At 32.5% G+C, this 21119-nt stretch overlaps 1 protein-coding gene across 1 annotated transcript; it reads right to left on the bottom strand.

Annotated features, from left to right (window-relative positions):
- Nucleotides 1-463: 463 nt before the first annotated feature.
- On the bottom strand, nucleotides 464-20614 carry LOC126816894 (iroquois-class homeodomain protein IRX-6). Its single transcript, XM_050543696.2, has 5 exons — nucleotides 20191-20614; nucleotides 11335-11568; nucleotides 8255-8364; nucleotides 6355-6707; nucleotides 464-3017 (listed from the first exon to the last, which is right to left on the bottom strand). Exons 1-5 carry the CDS (start codon nucleotides 20239-20241, stop codon nucleotides 2383-2385), a joined length of 1383 nt encoding a protein of 460 aa, XP_050399653.1. The 5' UTR covers nucleotides 20242-20614; the 3' UTR covers nucleotides 464-2382.
- Between the last annotated feature and the right edge of the window lie 505 nt (nucleotides 20615-21119).

The following is a 21119-nucleotide window of genomic DNA, read 5'->3' as shown; positions in this document are numbered from 1 at the left end:
CGTCTGATGGATCAGGACCAAAATGTATTCTCATGTAGAAACTGGAGGGGGGGGGGTAGTAGCAATACTCCTAATTTCATACATGAAGCATTAAAGAAAACGAACGAATACAATGTTAAAATGGATTGTTTTTCTGTATTTAAAACTCATATAGGTTATATAGGGTCAGCCAGCCAAACAAAAAAACAAAAACAAAAAAAAAACCAACAAAAAAACATCATTGGAAACTATAGGCAATTTCGGTTTTGTTGAAACACAAGGGTTTGTGTTTTGTTTATGATACCAATATATTAATTTTTTGTCAATTTCAAGATGTACCTGGAAACCCCATTATACACCTGGAGTATATTTTGGTTGCATTAAGTAGACTGAAGATAGCCATACGTCGAACAAGAAACCCAGAATAAACCTTTGTATCATTATACATGTGTATAAACATATCAAGTTAAAACAAAAGACACCATTTATCATAAATGATTTATTATCCATTTAAAACATAATATACTTTCAAAACAACTGGAAACGCGCAACCACACGTGTAAATATTTAATAATGATATATAGATATAACATATGACATCCATATATACAAACATACATACAAATAAACCGTTGACTGCACCATATCTTGCCCATTTTTATTTATATCCATTAATTTATTATTTTCTTGTTCATGTGTAAATTATTGAGTCCTAAGAATATAAATTCCCCGTTATGCTAGTCACATCTTAAAAACAATCAACGTGTACTTTTAAATATGTGATATTATTTCTCTTGTAATTTATTTTAAATTCCAAAACATGTCTTTCAATGCACTGATAGCATCTTTACAAAATGAAATATAAAATATATATTCCAGTTAAAGGACCATTACTGGTTTAATTTCACAAACAAAATTCACAATATTCTCATAAATTTGCAACAAAAAGATAATTAGAGCAGACCTGGTATGTGTTAAATTCCAGAAATGACGTCATATTAGGTGCTAATTCCTGCAATGTAGACTTTTGAGTCACATGTTCTACATGTATATTCATTAACATCGACCTATATATTCATCAAAGTGTGTATTATAGGATACAACATGTAAAGTAGCTTATTATGTCATGAATAGCATTTGGAATTTTTTGCTTTATAAATACTTTAATGTTTTGCTTTTAATGTTCTTCCATTGCTTACCGTGAAATATAATATTTATCAGTTTTGGGGCTTAATTTAGCGCGGTATATTCGTCTCGGAAATAAAAGTATTCAATTGACTAAAGCACTTAATAATGATAGAGAATAAAAAAAACAATTTAGTTACTTATACCATTCAAATGCCCATCTATCATTCATCTAGCCTATTAACCATGACAACAAGTCGGAATAACAAGTATGTAACAAATCAAAACGAGGCTGGTGCACGTGATCATTTTTTTAAAGTAAAAACGGTGACTAGAAATATGGCGGCAAAGATAAATATAGGAGATAAAATATTATATACAATAACAATGACAAAAATATTTCAAAATACTTATCTATGTGTATTTTACAAAATAATACACATATTAGTTTACCCCTTTCGCATAGAATACACGGATTATGTATCTTTAATATCCCCCATTTACATTATTATGCAATTTAATGGATGAAAAGTAACACTTAATACAGAATAACAACCATGTTGTATTCTGAAACAAACTGTTATATATATTAAATTTATATTTACCCTGTTTCATAACTATTTTATTATTTTTTATTAAAAAAAAAGGAAAAAAAAAAGAAATTGTCTATTTTCTCTGAATATAGTGATGAGACTACATAACGAGTTCGCCATTTGTAATGAAGTCTATTTTAGTGGTTCTACTGCCATTCTTTCTTTTATTTTTTGTATGACATAGTTCTTTAATTATTTTCTGGATTTGGCGCCATTTCGGAGTCCGGATTACTGAGTCCCAGACAGTTCATTCTATCATATAGTCACATCCTCTCATTTCGATTAGCAGGTCTCGTGTTAAACGTTCAATCAAATCGTCACCTTAAGATAGCTTTAAGCTTATTAATACCGGCATTGATACTCACACGATAAAATCAGCACATTCAAGTCCACTAATACGGCCATTTGTCAATAAAAGGCGCACAAAAGGATTCAAACCTAATATTATAAAGTCCACTTCACATTAGGTGTTGTGCAGGATTAACACACACACAGCCGTAACTAACATGTCGTTCATCATACTAACTCCACCTTAATAATGCCTCGACCCGGGCAATTAATCAGTTATTGCAATTAACGTGCAGAGGTCAAAGAAGTGGCTCACGGGGGTCTGTGAAGGTAGAACAACTTAACATCAATCTCTTTGTGATAACAAAAACTGGATAAGATTATATTGATCCTAATATCAATCAAGTGAAACTCGGGGAGGACAATACAGCTGCGTGTACGGGTTGATATTGTTGGATAAGGGGTTAACATTTGGGGACGTTAGCGGATTGATATTTGGAGTAAATGCGGAGGAATCTGATCTCATCATACCACCATTATTTAACGAACAACTTGACATTCCTGAATATGCATTTCTACTATTCGTGGCACCCATGTCACTCCATAATTGATTACTTAGCGGTTTCATATCAACCGACTCGTTGGGAGGCATTGCACGACCCATTGGAGGCATAAATCCGGCTTTAGACGTGGCCACGTGCGCCAAGGACCATATTTTTGGGCGTAGTCCATTTTCTAAATTGTTGACATCATTAAAATTACAGTTTACATCACTGAGTCCGGAATCGTTGCTGTTCGAACATAATGAATCTGGTCGTTTTGAATCCAAGGGTGAAGGAACAACTCGATGATTTCTTAGTCCTCCCGACGGTGACGCAACGAGAGTTGTCCCCCCTATTCCCGAAGACGAGGCTGTGTTGTGTGGGCCTACATTACATGATAAACCGTCATTAACATGTTTTATAGGGTCTTCCTGGAAGAGTGATGCATGATGGACAGGGTCAGGAGGGGTCACAGTGTAACTAGGTGTACCTGCAAAAAATCATTACACTATATTAACAAAATACCTAAACCAAAACAAATAAGTAGCAGTAAAACTCCTATAAACTGAACCACATAATCATATGAGCAATAAAATATTCGTTAAACTTTACATGATGATAATCTAGTACTTTCCAAAGAGATTTATCACAAAATTAATATTACACTGGTTAATCGTTACTTAAAGTTTTTGACGAGATGACGTCATAAAGGTCAATTAAAACTCCACAGATCTATAAATGTTTGAAAATAGTTAAAATCCCGTAGCATGTCCAATGTGTTATTGTTGTTGTTTATTATGTAAAGGAATGTCGCAAAAATAGACAATAAATTCTATTCTTTCACCGGTAAGAAATAATTGTGGCTTATCTGTCTCATAAAATACACTTCAACGGTAGCTAACGTCAGACTAGATGGCGCTTTTATCATTAAGGTTAGGCTCACGGTCCCAAGATGTCAAAGTTCAGACATGACTATTGGTACTAAATAGTATTTGGCTTACTATAAGTGGTGATGTATGTTACATACTAAGCATTATTACCTATATATCTCCCAATGTTAGAGGCCGGATCAACTTACGTGTTGGCAATTGAAAATTGATGTTCAACATTTTAAGAGCCATTACCAACGTAACTCGTCTTAATATATTACGAAGACCTGAGCAGGCAAAACATTGGCCATACGTAGTGGGGAGCGAGTCTAAATTATTTATTGTAGAACTTCTAAAATTACCACAATCAGCTATTTTTTTTATGATTTTTAAAAAAGAAATCGAAAGATTAAATTAATAACACAATGTTCTAGTATTTTAAGGCGAGGTGTCTTATAGATACAATTGATAGTAAAATAAATTTATCAGATTATATTAATGATCATCTAACATTGTCTTGTATTTGGCCAAAGAGAGAAAATCATAAACCAGTTCTAAATACTGATTAAATTACATTTTAAAACCGCAAAGCTGAATTATTAATCACTAGAAGAATGCCCGGCTTCGCTCGGGGGTCATAAGCCCGAAACCGGAAGTGGTAGACTAACGCCACCTGGCCTATGTTACTCCCCGGTCCGAGCTACCCCTATACCCCACATTTCAGACTCGGGGCAGACCTAGTGTAGCCGCCAACCCCGAACAGACAGACAGACAGACAGACAAACGACATTCACAAATATTAGTATAGGCTATGTGGGGAAGGCAAGGCTCTTTCACCAAGTTAAATTATAAATCAATTAGTAAACATATAATAATTTGATCTATATATAAGTTTAGAACATAACCTATACTGGACGTCATGGGGTTTTATTACTATACTTTGGATACACTGTTATGGCGATACTTTGATTCCCGCCACTAAAGATCATGTAGTGTAGTTCCTAGTATTAGTGCCATGTTTTTATGTCCACTGACAATTATTCAAGCTGATAATTTGGAGATAAAGGAAGGTTACAGAGTTCGTTTCCTCATGTCTTTAAATGGTGCTAATAAATGGTTTGGAATTAATAAAGACGCCAAAGTACCCTTTAACTTCATTATACACCACTAACGTAATCAGTTAAACAACATAGAATTTCGCTTAGCAGGAATCGCAAGAGAATTGAATCCAGTTTGGAATCTTTATTGATTATCAGACAGTGAAATCCTGCAATTTATTCCAGACTTAAGCTCTAACTGTGATCAGACATAATTTAACTCCCGTGTTTAAGATAGTTTCAATACAAGTTTCAGTAATCCGTGTGTTGCTAGCGATAAAAAGTATCCTGTTTAATTCTGTCTCAATTCTTTTCAATGACTTGAGTTTAATGCACTAAGTTTAAAGTGTTCATTAAACCATGAACGGAGTTCTTAACTCTTAACGATTTAGATGTTTCCTCAACTCTTTGATATCTGAAATCTTGTTTAGCAGGATTGAAAAAACAAACTACACATCGCATATATCATTTTATATATTACATTAAATTTCATATGTAAATAGGAGTAGGGTCACCTGTCCAACCTCGTGGGTTTTCTCCGGGCCCTCCGGTTTCCTCCCACTGCTAAAGACCCCTACGCGCAAGCAAATTATTGAAATAAAATTAAAACCATATGTTAGTCCCGAAATGACCTATTTTGTGTCGAGTGGACGTTAAACCCCATTTCTTTCTCTCTCATATGTAAATAATTTTAGTTTTCCTGACTTTCAATTTTCGTTATTCAAAATTTATTTTTGACAATTTTATCATATTTATGTTCTTAATATGCATCATATTTTATGCTTAATACAGAATATTTAATGTTTTAACTTATTGGATGAAATTATCATCTTGTATTTTAGCACAAATTCTGTTACTTTTTTCATATCAAACAAATTTTCTCTGAATTGAATTTCAATCTATTTTTCCTCAAACTTTGTCTTATTTCTATTCAAGTTTTAACTATGTCCCGTCTTCATTAGCTATCTCGGTTCATAACAGTAGGACGTTAAGTCCCTTTTCATTTATAATTATGTCTAAACATCAATCAAATTTTCTCTAAAATTGAATCAAATTCCCAAATCATGATATTTCTACATTTCATTAAGCATGTTAGACATATTTATATAATGATAATCTTATCAAGTACTTTCCTTCACACTTAGTTAAGGTTCATATGTTTTACCTCATATATGCCTTGGCGTACCTGTTGGGGTATATCTCGCGCTGTGCTCGTGACAGCTAATTAATAACAGGTAAACTATGAGGGGTGACAGTTTGATTGAGCATCAAGGGATAATTGTCAACCAGTCAACATTTCTATCCTAATTTGGACAAACGAGCCAAATATTTGACAAATTCGAGTAGGAGTTTCAGGTGAAATTACCTAACTTCATACAAGACCGGCCAAGGTGTCAATTTTTATATGATACATGAAACATCTTAGCTGACCATTATTACAAACTTCCGTCCATTTACTTATTGTCTCGTCAAATTAATGTCCAACTTATCAATTTGCAAACATTTGAAAGCTAAAGTTATTTACAACATAACCTTATCATTTTATATTCATGAATGAGTTCATTTTTAAACATTTATTTTAAATTTAAAAGGTATCTATACGATACTACACATTGTTTTGTTTTAAAGAAAAAAAAACAATTATACCAATTCATTTTCAATTTGCATAATAATAGGATTTACAAACTTCCTTGTAACTATAAAATCACAATGCATGAAATATTAATATATCTAGAGTATACCAATGCACTAGAGACGAAGTCAGTGGATTGTAAAATATTGTATTTGATAATAAGCTGTTTTCTTGCATTTTAGAAAAAAACACGAACACTTAGGTTTGTATTAATACATAATCGCTTACCCACTGGTGATTTGCATTCTTCCTTTATGCTTTCCTCTTTTTCTCTATCATCATCATCACTATCCGCTTTACTCTTTTCTCCATCATCATCGTCATCATCATTATCTTCACCTGATCTGTTTCTGGGTGACCAGGTCATCTTATTTTCTTTCTTCAATCGTCTTCTTGCGTTGGCGAACCAGGTAGAAACTTGTGTTAAAGTCATTTTTGTGATAATGGCTAACATTATTTTCTCCCCTTTCGTAGGATAAGGATTTTTCTTGTGTTCATAAAGCCAGGCTTTTAATGTGGTCGTGTTTTCTCGGGTGGCATTTTTACGTCTAGACGCACTGTTTAAATCTACAGTACCATATCTAAATAAAATAGAAAATTTAAAAATTCTTTAAAATTAAAAAAACGTTTTGGTTTTTTTTCTCCTCTGTTCGGCTATTTGAAATACAGATATATAATTGACACTTGAGACTTGTTCATTAAGGTGAAAATCGTTATATATTTATTTAAGTTAATGAATCTAAATGGACATAAATAATGTCAAATTACTGTTCTTAGTATACGTAATGCTTAACTATGTAGGCATAGTGGTTTTCTTTTATTTTAAAGCTTTTAAATTAGAACTCAGGTGATTTCTTCAAACAATTGTAATCTGTTATTGCAAGCGACTTGAATATCTTACTTTTCATGTGAAAATTATTTAGTTTCACGATTTTGTAAATCAGAAGTTTGGATAAAATTAAGTATGCGATTAATATTATCTTAATTGCTTTGTATTATCAATAAGTTGCTGCCAAGGTAAAGTAGAGGAAGGGCCATTTAAACAGTCAACACTAAGCTGCTAAGCTTTATTTATCTAGTAATTTTAGTGAAGCTTTCTAACGGGTCTAGAGCTTGTTAGGAGTGGAATTTATCACGTATGAAACCCTAGTAGTCAATATAGAGAGGCTTTAAACACTTAAACTACCAATAGTTTATTTATTTTATAAATACCCCTATCTTTAGTCAACTAACAATGAGATTTAAACTGTCAATAATCATCAATGTCGGAACTTTAATATAAAACATATATTTTTTATTATGTAAAATGACATGTAAATCTATGTACAAATTAACAGATAACATGACTATATTTTTAAATAATTAATGTCATAATGTTTAAATTGTCAGCTAGTGTAGATATGTTCTTGGATTGCTTTTTTATTTATTTAAAGATTTACCGTAATGTCTTTATATCCACAATCATATATAATACATACCATCGATTGAAAACACATATCACCAAGGAAAATATATTTATCACCAAAAATCTTACGCGATACATTCAAGGACAAGGCAGCTTTTCTGACAATCTACAAATACCAACGTACCTAGATATCTACAGCTGACTCGTTGGTTGGCGTTTTGTTTAATTTAGTGTGGGTTTCATATTCAAATTGTAAAATTTAATACGGCTATAGCAATAGCATAATCTAGTCATTTTTTTTCAAAATTTAATATTTTGTTCATTGAATCAAATAATTAAATCTGCCCAGGATAGACGTTGACAGACAATAGTATTATATGACCGTACCTTTATTTTGATACAACTAGTAAATATTGTGGATTTATAAATAAACAAAAATAAGAGGGACATAAATAAACAACATTACTTAATTGACCGCACAACAATACTCACAACAGTTCTGGAAGACAGGGGCTGACTTTTTGTAATCGAAGCTACATGTAGCCATGATTATCTTGAAAACGCCAAGAGACTCATTGTTGGAAACATTGCTCCGAATGAATTCAGTAATTGTCTTCCATAGAACCGTTGTGATTATTTTGTGGTATAAATAACATTTCAAGAAATCGTCGGATGAATTATTTTTTACAAATTATTTTCGAAAATGAAAGAAAGAATACTCACGCATTTGTGTATGGAAATGTTGACATGGGTGTATCGTAGGGGTAGCAGGGGGCTGATTGATTTATCCCTCGCCATGTTTCACCGGCTTCTTTAAGATCATAATGACCATTCTGAAATTATAACCGTAATATTTATTATAACTCTCTTAAATAATACAGTCGGAACAGGGCAACTATAACTACAAACTGACAAGACACAAACATTGTAAGCCAAGAGGAAAGTATGTGTATAGGATATCAATTTTAAAATATTAAATAACAGATAGGCGTTTATCATATTCAAAATAAATTATATGCCATCAAATTTTTGATTAATTCTTTTAATAAAGGGTCGCTTATAGTGTATATAGAGTGTCGGACTTTGGAAAATTCTCAAACTCAATATTTCTTAACTTAAAGGAATCATGAAAGTTGATGAGTGTCGTAACCTAGTTTCCATATAAACCACCACACAACCTTTCTAATTCCTGGTAGTATTGCTACTAAGCGTTTAGGTTTTTATAGAAATAAACAAAGAAAGATACAGAGAAATGCCAAAGGTTGGAGAGGAACGAAATCAAAGAAAAGGAGGACAACGAGAAAGGCATGACAAGTGGAACCAAGAACGTGGGTTTTTTTTTCTCTTTTGCTGAAGAACATTGCTTCTGAGAGAAAATATTAGAAATGGGTGAAATTGCAAATCAACAAATTATAACAGTAAAGGCTGTTCGAAATATACATAAATCCAATAATTGAAATATGTATGATAGCAAGTCTTAAAGCAGTCAAACACTAAGCCTTAAAATCAAAAATAGTAAGCAATTCGTTAGAATAATTGGGGTATTAGAAATGCCTAAGTGGAAGCCAGGAACGATATCAACAATGTCAGATAATTTTAAAATTTCTATAGATATGGAAACTAAGATACATGCTTTATACAGTTTTACTAGATAAAACAATATTAAACATCTAAACTTAGTTCCTAGTATAGAACAATTTCATGGCCCTCCAATGTATACTCCTGTGCTATATGCCCAAAATGAAAGGGGTTGGTATAGAAATGAAATGAAATGGGGTTTAACGTCCTACTGTTCTGCTCCGACCTTAGCTAATGAAGACGGAGGTTGGTATAGAGGTTAGGTAAATACAACAAACTTCAATAGAACAAACAACATTTTTTCCATATTTATATGATATCTGCATGCACCAAAACGAAACGAAAATATTTTTGAAAAAAAAATAAAAGAAATTTCCCAATTCCAAATAATGTTTACATAACAAAAAATATAAACCTGCTGATTATCCAAATTTATATATGTATAAGAAGGCTCTTGTTCAAAATACATTTGCTGTTCCTAAAATAATCATAGCATAACTATAAATGTCTTTCGTGCTATAATCATACATAAAGTCAATTAGAGCATGTGGTACCACTTATAGCGTTTATAGAAAGATCATAATATCTTATATCTAATGATGTACGTGTGAAACGCATATAAATACTAAAATGTCAGTATTATGGATCCTGAAGAAATTTCGAGCAAATGTGACAAGTTGATCTAGAAGAAATTTCGCACTGCAAATCGACTCTTCATTGTTTTAATGCAGCTTCGTGAGTTATCATGCACGAGGTAGCAGTTTCCTTTCTGTTGATCTATATTAATCACTGAATCCCAAAATCACATAATTACTCGGGTACAATGAGTTAATTTTATAAAAAGCAACGGGTGGGGATATTCGTTATATAATTAACAATATGACTCTAATATGCGCTTAGATTAAACACCGTGTAGTGTCATATCAAAACACCTGTTAAAGTGTCTACATCAATCACTGTCATCCAGACTTATTTACCTACTTCACCGACTTGTGATTGAGGGTGACAGAACGCACACACTTGATTGTGAATAAGTTTACCTTGGGGTTATTTGGTCAGCGAAAAATCAGGGAAAAATCGACCACGGACTATTTTCACTTCCCTTTACTTACAAGATCATACTAAATTAAATTAACATAAATCCTTGCGAAGAATATTAAAGATAGTTACCTAAAACTTATTTTAAATAACTAGTATGTATGATCGTGTTATCAATATATACAAAGTTTAAATTTCTTAAATAATGTCTATGAAATAACATTTCTTTTAAAAGGAATGGATGTTCTAATTAAAATTAGAAATTAGAATTTGCACACCGGTGCGCATTCCGAGGGAAAGAGTGGGCAACATTTTTGATAATGTGTCATCATTGAGCTAGAATATTTCGACTGTTTGTCCCTTTAAATACAGATGTAAACGACATAGAGATAACGCGGTATTAATGTCACTCAATCAAAATGCAAGTAAGTAAACAAAGGTGGTTATTAAAAAAATAAAAAGTGGTGCTATGCCGACTATCACGTGTTAAGGTGGATATTTAGCCTCTTATTTAAACGACATTAATAGGATTTCTGATTAATATAGTTAGAAAATGAAATGGGGGTTCAACATCCGACGGTTCTGCCCCATCCAGTTTAATAAGACGAGAATGTGCTAGAAAGGGAGATTTTGCGCGGACTGTGGCGCTAACGTCTACACTTATTTAGAGTTCCAAGACGAGAATATGTCATGCAGTTTGCTAGAAAGGGAGTTCCTACTATCATTGACTATTTTACGTGCGAGCAGATGCGTACATTGGGTATCGTTTGTTTGTCCCATCCTAACGACTAGACGCTGTTCCTTGCCAGACCCTACGCCTACACGATGGAAACCACGCCGTAAAATCCTAAGTAAGAACATACTAATTAGATGTTCTAAGAGACTTGACGAAAGATATATTAGGAAGTTTACTTTGGCCATAGTTCAAAGAATAACTAGATCACATAAAAATTCAAACCCAGTCAGTAACAGCTACGCAACCACAGCTCGATTGCATATCAGTTACCAGTATGAGTCGTATATTTATTTATTTTTTTAAAAGTAATGTCATGGTATGGTTTAAAATAGAATCAAACAAATTATTTCTGTAATACATAAGTTTGTGGTTTGGAACTCTTATTTCAAATATACACCAACGACTTTTTAACACTCATAAAAACGTATTTAGAAGATTGTATATAACTTACCAAGGGTGGGTAAAAGGCTGATGGATCTGCTCCAAGTGGCATGTAGCCTTGACTAGCATACGCAGATGTGGGGTAAACTGAATCCCCTAGTCCAGGTACCCGCGGGTAGGACAGTAAACTAGGTGTATATTGGCAAGAACATACAGATTGTCCAGTATGCGGATTAGTCCCGATCGTCCGGCCATTCTCACAACATGTATTGGACATGGTTGTTGATGTGTTGTTAGGCATCAACTGAAAATCAAGGAGAAAGGCAATGAATATAAATAAATTTAACAAAATTAACTGAAACTAAATAAACATCTAAACACCCTTTTCATCTGATTATTCTTCAACATTACCATGGTATCTCTAAATTAATTTCTTTTTTTTCTACGAGATTTTCGTCAACGAAAAGCAAAGTCGTTTATATATACTCAAGCACTCGTATTAGGTTTCTTCTGTTATAACACGTAACATCATTGGTTTTATTATATGGATGAAGTTTCTGAAAGAACTAATGATACGCAACAGTAAACGATGTTCTCATTGGCTGCGCGAATAATGGACCTTATAAGTTCCTAAGAAAGAAAACCCCATAAAAGATTTTGTGCATTATTCGCGAACGCAAAAAATCAAATTGAACTAAACGACCACGCGTGTACACAATTTTTAACCTGCAATGTTTCATTTTCTGGTGTTTTTAAAGCTTATGTAAAAGGGCTCATTTAAACCTTTCCATATTTTGGCTTTTTCAAGCAACCTATTTCAGACCTCCTACTTTCATTTTAAAACCTGCTTCAACGTTTTGTTTTTGATTGTTTTATGTTTTATTTTACTTTCAATTCCTTTTTTTTAATTTTCTTTACTTTCTCTTTAGTATTTCACAAATGCTAGTTAACTCTATCGCACTCCTTAACAACACGATCATTATAACTAGGTATAATCGTTCTGTATTTACCTCTCTTGTCATGCAGAAAACAAAACAACACCTTTTATCACGTGTTCGATCTTTGAAATCATAATTATTCAACCAATATAATTATAGATCTATGCCATTTCCGGTACATTGTGTAGATACGCCTTAATGTGTGGACATTGCCAGACTTAGATCCGATTCCCAGTTAATGCTATACAAATGGTCAGTGGTTCTTTTGGTCGAAGATTATCAGACCTAGTCCCGAGTCTCAGACAATGGCATGGAACCAACTAGAATTTTAAGTGTTACACCGACTGATTAATAGGATTTATTTTACAAGATGAGTAGGACAATATGTTCATATCATCTGTGTTGCGTTTGTTCTGGTTCGGTGTACTTGATTTGAAATCTGCTAACGGACTTGAACCTGCTTCCTAGATAAAACATGTTCAATATCCATATGTTCACTATATCGTTATCAATTTAAAACAGATAACTTTAAGATAACCTTAAGATGTGAGATAAACTGACCAAATTCTACTTCAATTACACTTGATATCTATAACATATGTCTGAGAAATTGAACAATAGGAACGGCATATCACTCATTTAGAATGGGTATTCCCAAATTCATTGATGTTTGTCCTGAAAGTATTTAAATGTTCAGGTTTTTTTTTTAGTTTTATATTATATTTTAAGAAATGGAATAATGATGTCTCTCTCTGTGTCGTCAGTCACCATTTCAGTAATCTATATATACTTATATTTGTGACTGTCATTTGTCTGTTTAGGGTTGGCGGCTACACTAGGGCTGTCCTGGGGTTGAAATTTGGTGCATCGGGGTAGCTCGGACCGGGGAGTAGCATAGTCTAGGTGGTGTTGGTCTACAGCTTCCGGAGTTACTTGCACATCCCTGCCAGCACCGGGTTATCCGCCAGTTGTACTAAAAGTCTGATCTGATCTGTAATTGTCTGCCGGGAAGGGTTTTAGAATTATGTTCATTTACCATACAGGGAGAAATATAAAACCTCAACTGATAAATCCTCCCACCCTTATAAACCTTCTGACATTTCCATCTCCGTTTTCCTCTCTTTGCATCTATATTCAGAATGGGTGTAACTATGTTTTGTATCTTTACAAATGAGATATTTTATGCCAAACCATTGACCACATTCATACATAATAAAAGGAATCACAGAGACAAGCACACACACTGAAGTTTAGCGTTGTATATTCTGTTAACAATTAACATTTTTTATGCAAAAGCAACATTTATTTTATTCCAATGGCATGCATGTACTGTGTGCAGAAAAGAAGACCATCCTATACTTATCAACAATTCCTTCATGGCGATTTTGGACTATTTTGAATAAATCTTCCAGTGTAGATGTTAAATATCGCTGATTCATTGGTCTGGTTGTTAGTTATACCCCTCTAGAAGAACATTCTCATAAAACGTGCACGCTCTAGCGTGGCTTTATGCAAGAAATGTGTATACCACAAGCTGACGATCGGATTATCACTGACTCATTGGCGTGGTTCTTAGTTATACCCTTATAAAAGAACATTCTCATAAAACGTGCACCCATTAATATTGACAGTGAACATTTATTTTTACCGTCTTATAGCAACCCCCCCCCCCCCCCGTGTTATTTCTGAGACAAATTTAGCAAACGATAAACATAGTGTACTTAGAATTGCTACATGGGTTATAGCTATTTGTTTTCTTTATTTTTCGTTATGCGTTTTTCACTTTTAGATTTGAAATTAAATAATTGATAGTTCACTGACATAGTGGGTTCTATCAATATTTTGTGGAAGTATTTCTCGATGACTAGGATCTACCAACAGATGATGGGGGAAGGCACTAGATTTTGGCCATGGAAAAGTAATACAAAACAATTGCTCGACATACGGTACTAGGATTTGTCCGCTACCTGCCATGCATCTATCAGATATCCAACAGCCACAAAGCAGAACCTGTTAAGTCTAAATATTTGAAATACAGCTAATTATCTTTAAAAGGTGACTTTTTAGGTTTTGTTTGCTTTGGTAAGCAAGTCTAAATATCAGTTCGTTGGAATTAAGCTTTTACTTATATATGTACGCTTGATAATTATGGAAAAATAGATTGGAAAGTTTAACCGTCATTTTAATTAAAGGTTTCCAATGTGTTTGATCAAAATTATATCTTTGAATTATGGAAATATAGAATGGAAAGTTTAGCTGTGATTTTAATTAAAGGTTTCCAGATGTGTTTGATCAAAATTATATCTTTTATGGTTTTACACAAACCAGGTCATTTCGACACTATGTTTTTACACAGATCAGGTCATGTTGGCACTATGGTTTTACATAGCTAGCAAACTTTTGTTTTATTATTTTATTAACCATTATATTTGTTTAAAATTGAGTTTTATTATATAAAGAGTTAAGACCAAAACCATTGTCATCATTTGAAATTCACGCTGTTACCTCTTGTCAGATTTTAATAACATTTATGCTGGGAAAACATAAAAAAATAACAACATTACGTTTTATATGAATGAGATTATTTTGGAATTTTACTTGTTTTTGAGTCAATATGTTGTCGATTCTATTCTCCATGATGCGCATAAAACAACAAAGACACATTGATCGTTCAAATATACATAAAGGCTTACAAGATAAAATTATATTACACACGAATGTTTTTTCATGTTTGTACAACATAAACACCATATGTTTTCTTTGAAAACCATGTAAGAATTGTTGCAATTATTTAATATATACAAATAAATACTACTTAATATTTTTTGTCAATAAACGTTCATTCTTAATTTATGCATAGTCCAATAACCCAGTAACCTTACCATTATTCTTTATAGAAAGGGAGCAACAGAAGTACCGTTCATAAATTGTTACCTTTTGATCTCCGTGTTGAGGCCTGGACATTTCAAAGAACATATTTATAAAGAACTTCAATGATGTTATAATAAAACTTCAATGATTTGAGAACAATAAATATTAAAAATAGTGAAAATATAATTTAATGGCTTTGAAATGTTTTAGAACTTTGATTACCTCAAAACTCAATAGATGTATAAGCCCAAAACCTTACAATTTAATATTAATAATACAACCCAAAATCACGTGGTTCATACAACTCCAAAAACCAAGAGTTTAACGTTAATGAATTTTTAAAAATAAACGTTTGTGATTTTACTGTACTTGAGAGAGGTAAGTATATAAATAAGTTGGGTTACAACAGGATTTTTCGAGTTTCAACATTTAATTAAAATACCTGTATAAAAAAATTGTGAACTGTTTTCACATACTGAGATGCGAATATTTTAATATTGAAGGTATTGATTTTGCAATAAACCGAATTCATTATGAACTACACACATTATTAACATTATGCATGCCCAAATTTAACAACAGTTATGTGATCTTTCCATTGTAAAATTCTGAATGTAATAGAACCAGTATTTGGAAACACTGAAAGATTTTATTTTTTTAATTTCATTTATTGATTTAAAGTAAAGAGAGAGAGAGGGGGGGGTACGTCTACTCGACACAAACTATGTCATTTCGGGACTAACATGGTTCTGTGGGAGGACCCGGAGAAACCCACGAGGATGGACAGGCGATTCTACTCCTTGTCACGTACACCCGGGGAATCGAAACCACGCCAGTTGACTCAATGACACCCCTTATGATACAACGCGCACGCGCTAACCATTCAGCCATTCACCCCTGTCCCCACCCCCTTACTTATTTAAAGGGTCTTTTGAAATCGCGATGAAAAATTGTCTTTAAATTTTCTTTGCTTTTTGTCTATAAGGATTTCTCATAAACCATCCGTAAATTATGCAATCTAATATAGATCATGATGCTTTATCTTGAACTTCCTTATTTTCAGTGCTATACAAGTGCCTCGCATAAACAACCGGTTTCTGAGGGTGTAAATTATGCTACCAATTAAGTATACAAAGTTCTCTAACAAACACCACCGTCTGGGCTAATAGGTTTTGGTCGTTAGTAACGATTTAATACATTGCCCTTTTCAGATCGATTTCGCAACTAATATATTGGTATATAACATAGCATTGCAGACATACCAGTGTAAAATTCATAATACTGAGAAATCAAAGTAATAAAGATGTGTTCTGTTTAATAAACACAAAGCTGCACATCGGTTTCTCTACAGATAGAATACATATGCATATAAGTTATTATTATAAACTATTGAACAATTTCCCCCAAAAAAGGATAAGGTTTCAATGATCCCCTGAAGATCAGTTAACGGCAGATTATACCAAACCAGATTATACCACTACTAACAACTTCTAATGCCCATAACTTTGCCAACAACGGGAATATATGACTATATAGCTATGTCTAACACCCAATTGTATTAAAAGCTAGTAGTTTTTATTATGTGTAATTGGAGTGTTGTCAGTTTACAGTAGAGATCAATATTAACGTCAATATTTTACCGTAAAAACCAGTTAATCCTGAATATTCCTATTGATTTCTACTCATAACTCTAATAAATCTGAAACATAAAACGTGTGTCACTATGTCGCTTAGTCTTAATTAAATTAAATACTTCAAACTCCCCTGATTTTTTTTTCTGCTAGAAAATTTGCTTTGATGTATTTTTGTATGATTTTAAAGCATATAGTTGTATGAAATTTATATCCTTTTTTGCGTTGGCTTTTTTTTAATACCAATATCTTTTGTCTGGACGAACAATGCTGTTTTTTGTTTAGCGATGTAAAAATTGTTTCAGACAATAACTGCATTCTCGAATTTCATTATATTCATAGAACATTAACAACAAATCATAAAACTAGTTCTGACGTTTTACGTCGTTGTTGGCAGAAATTGTACATGGCAGTATTTAGAAACGGCGATTATTTTTGGGGTTAGTAGAGACTTGGGGTGGGATATAGTGTAATGTCTTTTGAACACAATACTTTAATTATGGTTACTTGTACAATGGGTAGATAAGGGTGTGGGTGGGGAGGGTGTGGCGTAGGGGAGGGTGCGGCATAGGGGTGTGTGGGGTGGGGTGGGGCTTTAATAGTCAAAAATGATTCCAGTACTATACAATATTCTAGGAAAAAATGATTTTATTGACATTCACTTGAACATGAATAACACTATGAATGCACTTTGCAAATGTCCTTCATTATCATCTTGATTCTTATTCAAGCATCTCAGGAATATCGACCAGCATCTTTCTTAGTAGAATTATTGCTTATAGAAAGCTCGGCAATTTATGATCCGTCACTTATTGCATGTGTAACTTTTGCATGAAAATGTACCACGTGAACTCAAATAAACTGTTCTTAATCTGTGTTATCACAATAAACTGGTCTTAATCTATATTTATCAGATTTACATTTAAGAATTTTATCAAAGAATTTTCAGGTACAACATTTGGAATCAAAACGCCTTTCAACATCAGAGTATCTCATTCATTAAGCATAATATTTTCATCTGTATCATTAAATGTTATTAAAGTCACATGTCATAGCAACATCAATTTATTTATTTAAGGGAGAATAAAAAGTTTTAAGGTAAAAGAAGTCAATTAAATGCTCAACTGAATCATAATAAACTCAATATTCTGACAAGATTTTCAACTTTGATAATGCTCCCCAAATTAACGTAATTTAATACCAAAGAAACAATAATTAAAGCAAACTTTATTTTGATAACTAAATCTAAATATTTATAAGTTCCTGTAGCTCAGATAAGTGATAGATATAAAGTAATCTGTTTTCTTAAAGAAATATGAGAAGCCATTAAAAATATATTTATAAATTAGCATCATTTAATTGCAGTAAAAGGGATGAATTTTGTCTTAGGGTCTCCCATACCAATTTTAAAACGGGGTGTAGTCCTTAAAGCGGCAATGAGTCTATGCAAGTCAGAATAATTTGCCGATTAAAGTAATACTAATTGTATATTAATTTACATTCTAACTATTTAAACTCCGATACATGCAATATTCTTGAATAAAGCCTAGCACTTATCTCTCTACCACTTCACTTACTTTATCCAGACGTTCTTTAGGTAGCCTACCAATTTATGAATTATTGTATTTGAGAAATGCGGAATTTTGGAAAAAATCAGTAAGCTTGTAACTTACCATAATATAATATGCTTAAACTCCATACAACGAATGAAAGTGAATGGTTAATAACAGTATTGATACTTTAAATTTCTATTGGGTATTCATGTGTTCAATAACATCTTTTCAATGGATGGTTTCTTGGAATATACATTAACTGTATGGATGATTAGTGGTATTGTTGATTAATATTACTTCCTGGGTCGTTTCTTAACTATTTTATGCAAAAGGAAACCGTTCAACCATTGTCAATACACAATCCATTACGTAACACTAATTGGAAACTAATGAGCATTTCACGATAGATTTATTCATATTACCACAAATCGAGAATTGAAGCATGATTTAATGTATAATTTTTCTGATTCGCAGAACCATTTTTTTTGTATGCTATGTAAGATATAAATATAAACTTGTTTCAGTGTCTATACATAACACCTGCAACCCCCCCCCCCCCCCCTCATCCAACACCCCGTAACCTAACATGATGAATTTTTAATTCTGATGCCACTGCTATATTTTGTTATTAATTGATAATTCTACTTGCACGTGTACATGTAGATTCTGAATACAGACTGAATTACATTGTTGAACATTAATATGATTTTTCAAAATGATATCATTGCTCCCGGTTTGTTCTCTTCGTGGTATATTGCCTGTAATGCCGATATTTTTAAGCATCAGTGGGATTATATTAAAAATGTTATTCGTATTGATCAGCAGAGGTCATTAATCTTTCTATTGTTCATATACATTTAAATCTATCCGGTAACAAACTATTTTGATATTTTTTTGTGAGACACATTAATATCGGTTCTTCCCAATGTCCTGAAGAGTTACCGCTTTGTAGATAGTGTTTTTATTTAATTTGCATAATTTAATTATAATTTGGCGATGACGTCATACCACATTTTAACATATTATTTTTTTAAATAACATTTTCACATTAATATGTGATAATCGCTTTCTACGCATATTAATAAGACAATAACAAAGGTGCAATCGCCCCTATTAACACACAACCATTCAACGTTATTTTGTTTTTAATGAGTTAGATTATAATTCATAATTTGAATAATATACATACACGTGTTAAAACTAGGGAGGTGTTATGAATTTGAATATTGTTCATATCTAATAGTAGAACACGTGTTTTTATCAAATCAATTTAAATCTGACATAAATAAATAAATCTGAACTGATAGTCAACTGGTGGTGATTGGGGTGTGTTGGGTATTCGATTATACATTATGATAACAAGTCTATGAATGTTATTCATACTCTTAAACTCATATCATATATTATGCACTTTATTTGTGTAGCCCTTACCCTGAATATATTTCATATTTTATGAACATTAACATTTAAAATTAGAATGTATATACATTTATAATATACGGCATAATTCAAATTTAATATAACCTCTTCATGTTGTAGTACATATTAATGTCTCAGATAGTCTTTGTATTATCAATGTATTAATGCATAAATTTTCGGATGCGCTTACTCGTGTTTGTATATTTTAAGTTAGGCCTAAATACAGAATCATATAGGTCATAAACCTACGCAATGCATTACATTGTAAAGAAATATGTGAATGCAAATTACACACACAATTGTCCACTCTCAACATCATTATACAATTCGCATTGTATCAGAGACATAATTCGTTTCGCATAATTATAATTATGTTAATTAATAGGAAACAATTCTATCTATTATTTACCAATTCTATATCATATTAACTATAAATACATTAACATTATACCTGTATAAACGGACATAAAGATAACTAGGTGACACTATAATACGTTAATTAAAGGTAAATTACCTGTGGTTGAGGGATAGGTGATGGTGTTGACGAATAATTATACAGGGACATCTTTTCTTTCTATTGTTCATTCGTTCAATTCTTCATTCTATGGTCTGATCCCACGATAATTAGTAAAATTCAACCGTAAGCCCATCCGAGCCAGGTAATTTCTCTCTCTTCGTCTGTTTCACTTAATCAGGTTAGTCCAAAATTCATCAACAATAACTCCTTATCTAGATGGTCACTTGAATTTAGGTCTTAGGTCCGAATGTCCACTTTATATTAGACAACTAGCCTACTTCAGATGATAACGTTTCAATTCACGCACGACCGAGACAATCATTTCATAATCCCTCTTTTTAAAATTTCACTCAATTCAATGTTCGGACTGTAAGGATTAAAGAAATAACCGGTGTTTAGAGGTAAACCGTGTTGAGAATGGTGGAAGGGTAGAATGTGTACACACACTCCGTCTTTAACTATAGAACGTGGCTAGAAACCGTCAAGTGAAACTGACGAGCTTTAACCAGTAACTCCGCCTCTTTTCTCCTTGAATGACAGATGCCCTAAGTGCTCGGTTTTGCATGACCATTTCATTTCATTAATTTGATATAGAGGGATTTTTTTACTGAATATCTATTTAGTTGTTTTATTAGTAGAAAAGAGATTTAATGAACTTAGTTATCGAACTAGTTTTTTTTTATTAACTCGGAAAATCTGACTAGTTTCACATACGCTCCTTCCAACTTAAACTTAATCGCCGAGTTTTAACAACCAATTAATAAAGTAAGATGGCAATAATATTTCTTTCATAGACCCTCACCATAATTTAATGTTTTACAGGTCCATATAAAACATATTTTCTCATTGCATTTTACTTTCTTTACTATTCAATGAATTGGAAACAGTAGTATTATCTAAAAAGAATACTCCAAGTATTCTTGTTT

This window comes from Patella vulgata, chromosome 3, assembly GCF_932274485.2.
Source record: "Patella vulgata chromosome 3, xgPatVulg1.2, whole genome shotgun sequence".
NCBI classification, from domain to species: domain Eukaryota; kingdom Metazoa; phylum Mollusca; class Gastropoda; family Patellidae; genus Patella; species Patella vulgata.
The sequence above is the reverse complement of the archived record's forward strand: the minus strand, read 5'-3'. Positions and strand labels throughout refer to the sequence as shown.